Source organism: Poecilia reticulata, linkage group LG11 (genome assembly GCF_000633615.1).
Source record: "Poecilia reticulata strain Guanapo linkage group LG11, Guppy_female_1.0+MT, whole genome shotgun sequence".
NCBI classification, from domain to species: domain Eukaryota; kingdom Metazoa; phylum Chordata; class Actinopteri; order Cyprinodontiformes; family Poeciliidae; genus Poecilia; species Poecilia reticulata.
In genome coordinates this window covers 28,547,486-28,553,166 of record NC_024341.1, presented here as the reverse complement: position 1 = coordinate 28,553,166, position 5,681 = coordinate 28,547,486, and the positions used below count along the sequence as shown (strand labels likewise).

Below are 5,681 nucleotides of genomic sequence, written 5' to 3'. Positions count from 1 at the left end.
GAGGTTAGCAGAGGTTAGCAAAGGTTAGCGGAGGTTAGTAGAGGTTAGTAGAGTTTGCCGGATGTTAGCGGAGGTTAGCAGAGCTTAGCAAAGGTTAGCGGAGGTTAGCAGAGGTTAGCAAAGGTTAGCGTTCTGCAAAAACACAGAATCGTACCAAGTATTTTTATCTAGTTTGTAAACCTTTTAGTGAACTATCTAACCTGCAAAAGTAAATTTTTATCAATATATAGAAACTTAAGTCAATAATTCTTTAATATTGATGAAAATGTTCCAGTTTCAAAGTGAAACTTTTTAACTGAAATAATCTGAAAGTGGAACTTTTTCATCAACATTAAGGGATTATTAACTTAAAACAAGTTCAGATTTATTACTTTAACGATACGGTTACTACGGTTACCAAGACATTTACACCAGAATGAAGACAAAAGTCACTTTGTCAGATTTTATGTCTGAACAGCAGAACCAGCCGGTCCATCGGTACCAGATCAGGCCTGATCAGAACCGCTGGCGGCTCCCGAGCCGTTTTCAAAACCAACCTGACGTCGTCATGACGACGCCTTTTATCGTGTCGCGTTACAAGTTAGCTCCCAGCGCTAGCCTGATGCTCGTCAGCGTTCCTGCTCATCTGGAGCGTTTAAAGATTTATCCCAACTGTTCAGCTGCATCTGCGCTGTAAAATGACGGGGGGGGGGTAAAAACGGTGAACGTCGGTTTCCAGCGGAGATCTGCAGAATCAGGAGGAACCGTCAGAGAGCCGAGGCCCGCAGGGCGCCGGCGGCGAGGATCGGAGAGAAACCAGGAATTATTTCTGTTCAGGCTGATTCTGCTCGCTCACAAATGTCACAGTTCAAAATAAATATTTGGTTAGCAAGATAAATATGTAGCTAAAAATATGAATGTTCTTTATTTTGTAAAATAATGTTTTATATCAGCAGTTATTACTGTATTTTTATATGTTAGCTAACGAAACATTTAGCTTTGGACGCAATAATAGAGCTAAAAGCTTATTAAAGCTAATTAAATTTATTTTTATATAAATAAATAATTAGCTTGGATATAAATATTAGCTAGCTACCTCTTTAGCCCTAAATTTTAATCTTGCTGCTGGTCCGTGGGTCAGAGGTCAGCGGGAACCTGCTGACCGCCATGATGTCCAGGTTAAAGCAGAGACTGAGGAACGGACAGGAAGTCGTGTTTCATCATCAGCTGCATGCTGCAGTTCAGCAGCGTTTGTGGCTGAATGTTCAGATCATCCATCAGAGCGAAACCTGCAGGCGAGACGTTTCTGGAGCAACGCAGAGAATCTGAATCCTCCAAACGGCTCCCATTCATCAGGAGGAGGCGGCCATCTTTAAAGCCTCATGAGCAATTCATCATCCTCTGCTGCGCAATCTGGGGCGCGGCACACACACACATATACACACACACACACACGTATACACACACACACACATATACATACACACACACACACGTATACACACGCATACACACACACACACATATACACACATATACACACACACACACACATATACACACACACACACACACGTATACACACGCATACACACACACACACATATACACACATATACACACACACACACACATATACATACACACACACATATACACACACACACACACATATACATACACACACGTATACACACACACACGCATACACACACACACACACATATACATACACACACGTATACACACACACACGCATACACACACATATACATACACACACACACGTATACACACACACACATATATACATACACACACACACACGTATACACACACAAGTATACACACACGCATACACACACACGCACACACGTATACACACACAAACACACACACGCATACACACACACACACGTATACACACACAAGTATACACACACAAACACACACACGCATACACACACACACACGTATACACACACAAACACACACACGCATACACACACACACACGTATACACACACAAACACACACACAAACACACACACGCATACACACACACACACGTATACAAACACACACACACACGCATACACACACACACACGTATACACACACACACACATGTATACACACACACACAGAGACGAGGTGAACAGGAATCTAAAATCCATCCATCTGAAGGTCAAATCCGGGTCAGAACCTCCACCAGAATCTGATGTTTTATAATAATCAGTCAGCCCCTGAATTGCCCCCCACCGGGTAAATCCCAGTTTAGCCCCGTTGCCCCCCGCCGTTAATACCCGATCCAGGAAGTTGTTCCGGTTCCCCTGCAGGGAGGAAGTGCCGCTGAGCAGCAGCCAATCAGAGCGCTCCGCTCACATCAAAGCAGCTGATATTAAATGGTTTTCCCTCTGGTCAGAGGAGCCTGGTGGTTCTGACCCGGTTTCTCTGAGTCGCTGGGACCGGTCTAATCGATGCAACCCTTCCTCTACTAGGAGAGGATGCAGGGGTCAGAGGTCGCTGAGGTGTAACTAGCAGAGCTGCAGGTTTCAACTCCAGCTGATTCAAAGAGTCGCATCGGCTGCAGGGATTCCAGGGGGGACTACAGGGGGCCAAGGGGGCTACAGGGTTTCCAGGGGGGCCCACAGGGGGCCAAGGGGGCTACAGGGTTTCCAGGGGGGGGCCACAGGGGCTGATTGTATTCATTATTTTTCAGTCTGCAGTGTTTCTGTTTTTCTCCATTTTTCCCTCTGATCTGCAGAATCTCATCGTTATAATTATATGATTATCAGTCACAACCAGGCTGAGCAGAACCGAGCAGAACTGTGTCATGGATCTGAGCTGGTCGGGTTCTGTTGCTCCTCCTGCTGGTTCTGGACGTGTCGGGTCGCTGGTGGTTCCGGTCCCTTCAGGTTAATCTGCTGGCAGCAGCTGCAGCCGCTCATTAGCCTGAAGGGACCCAGTAAGAACCTCAGGCTGCACCGCGGGTCACCGGGACAGAACCAGAACCAGGAGGAAGCTCTCCATGTTCATCCTCCATGTTTAATAAAATCCACATCCTGTGAAAACCACTAATGATGGTCTCTTGATGAATGGACTAGTGTCGGTTCTGGTTCTGATCCAGTTGATCACAATATTCTCTTAGGACGGCCTGGACATGCGGGTATCAGAGGAACAGAACTGGTTCTGTTTAAATCCCACAGGGCTCTGGGTTCGGACCGATTCTTTTATCAGAACTATGAATCTGGAATCATATCAGATTTATACAGTCAAAGGGTCAAAAGGTTCTGAAAGATGCTTTACTAAATATATACATAAATATATATTTACACACATAAATATGATTCCTATTGGAGAAAATCATCGTGATAAATGTTCATGTTATAAACATGTTAATAATGTTTATAGAATATTGTCAAAGTTAGAAACATCCTGTCCAGGAGTGATGCTGGAAAACCAACTGGGCCCACGTAGCAATAACCCCACTGACCTGCAGGTAACCCCGCCCAGACTCCGCCCACTACTCCAGACCCCGCCCACTACTCCAGGCCCCGCCCACAGCTCTATAACCCCGCCCACCGCTCCAGGCCCCGCCCGCAGCTCCATAACCCCGCCCACTACTCCAGGCCCCGCCCCCAGCCCCACCCTTACCTCTCATACTCCAGGTTGTCATGGTCACATCGGGCGTCCTTGTGTTTCTCCCAGTCCTTCCCGTGGCGGCAGGTCGTCAGGGAAACGATGTCCTTCCCGTTGTGGATGTGATGCAGCGCGTTGCGGGTGTCGGAGCCGATGCCCGTCAGGTAGCGCTTCCCCTTGAACATGAGCAGGTACTTCCTGCGCGGCGGCGTGGTGTTCCTGAGCAGCCAGCCGCGCTCGCCGCCTTTCTGCGGGTGATCCTTGGAGAAGAGCGGGATGGAGACGTCGAAGCCGGGCCGGAAGTGCTCCGTGTTCAGGCTGGCCTTGGCCAGGATGGCCTGGCCCACGTTGAAGCCCAGGTCCTCCGTGTAGTTGGGCCAGGTGCCAGAGTACAGGTTGAAGATGAGGTGGTTCCGCCCGTCGTTCCAGGACGGGAAACTGCGGATGCGTTCGTCCATGTTGGGGACGAACTGTCCCGACAGCTGGTCCCGGTCCAGAGTGTCTATCCCCAGGACGAACAGGCAGGCCTCCCGGGGGTCCGGCGTGTAGTAGCGCGACTCGGCGATGGAGGTCAGGATCTTCCTGTAGCTCTCCGACACGCGGTCGCCTTTCTCCGCCGGGTAGATGTAGACCCGGAAGCCTTCCCGCCCTCGGCGCCGGCACCGCGAGAAGTCGAAGCAGGTGTCCATGCGGCAGCGGCTGTCCCTGTACACGGTGGACCAGGCCTGCCGCCGTTGCCGTGGCGACTCGGCCGAGCCCGGGTCTGTCTGCAGCTCGTCCAGGTGGGCGTAGCGGGGCAGGAAGGCCCGGTCGGTCCAGTTGGGCCAGGGCCGCAGGACGTCCGAGCGGTGGCGCGTCAGCAGGTGCAGCAGGCGCAGCTGGACGCCGCCGCCGCAGTAGAACAGAACCAGCCAGCAGCAGGCGCACAGGCCCAGCAGGACGTACTTCTTACGCGCCTGCATGGGGGCTCGGGCCCCCCGCCGGGCCGGTGCGGGGCGGTCCGGACTCTAACAGCGGGGTCCGGGCCGGGGCGCTAACATGACAGCCGCTGAGCCACAACGATCCGATCTGAGGTTCTGATCCGCTCCTGCTGCCGTCCGGCCGCGCTCTGGCTGATGAAGGCCGGCTTCCCGCTCCACCTCATGCTGACGGCGCGGCGCCACCTGGACAGGAGAGCAAACAGACCACATTACTGCACAACAAGGCTGCTGCTGTGTGGCTACGCGGGCCGGGCCCAGGGCTGGACCCGCTCCAGCAGCAGAACTGGAACCACTTTGATTCTCTAACAGGATCCAGTTTGATTCCAACATCTTAAACCAGCCGGGTCCCCGGAGGAGAGCCTGCTGCTGGCAGGGCAACCACACCGCGACCAACACCTCCCTCTGCCAGGTGGAGCCGCTTCCTGACGAAACGTCACATCGATTTGTCAAAACATGGATTTACAAAAACCAATATTTACTTTGAAGCAGTTAAAGATTTAGATCCAAGCTAAATATTAGCATGTTAGCTTTGCTAACTAACTATTTAGCTTTAAGGTAAACAGATTGCTAATGAAATATTTTGCTTGTTAAATATTAGCTAAATATTTATATTTATGAGCAACGCGGTGAAAATGCTCCAGGTTTATGACGGGATAAATAACCAAAGCATAAACATCAGCTGATAAACGCCATGGAAACGGCTGGTTGCTAGGAAACGATGCGTGATGTCATCAACCGTATATTAATAAAAAATGAAGTAAACATGCTTCAGTTTAAATGTTGATGAGGGTGGAGCAGCTCTGCAGGAGGCCTAAGACCTCAGCAGAGGTCATAACCGTCAGGGGTCAAAGGTCAGCAGGCCAGAACCAGAACCGACTGCACAGAGTGTACCAGAAAACAGCAGAAATTATAAGAAATAAAATGAGATATTTCAGAACGAGGTCCAAACAGGAAGGGAGGAACTGGGAGCGTCACACTGGGCCCCAGTTTACCGTCTAAAACCAGAAGAACCGGGTCGCTGGGAGGTTCAACGGTTCTTCTGCGGTTCTTTATTTACACAAACTGTCCCCCCATTAACTG

At 50.3% G+C, this 5,681-nt stretch overlaps 1 protein-coding gene across 2 annotated transcripts in view; it reads right to left on the bottom strand.

Moving 5' to 3' along the window:
• Window positions 1-5,681, bottom strand: part of ext1c (exostoses (multiple) 1c) — a 37,474-nt gene that overhangs the window by 23,450 nt on the left and 8,343 nt on the right. For both annotated transcript variants that reach the window (XM_008423041.2, XM_008423042.2), the window contains exon 2: window positions 3,637-4,784. In XM_008423041.2, the coding sequence (XP_008421263.1) occupies window positions 3,637-4,583 (947 nt within the window). In that variant the 5' untranslated portion in view covers window positions 4,584-4,784. The remainder of the gene's footprint in view (window positions 1-3,636; window positions 4,785-5,681) is intronic.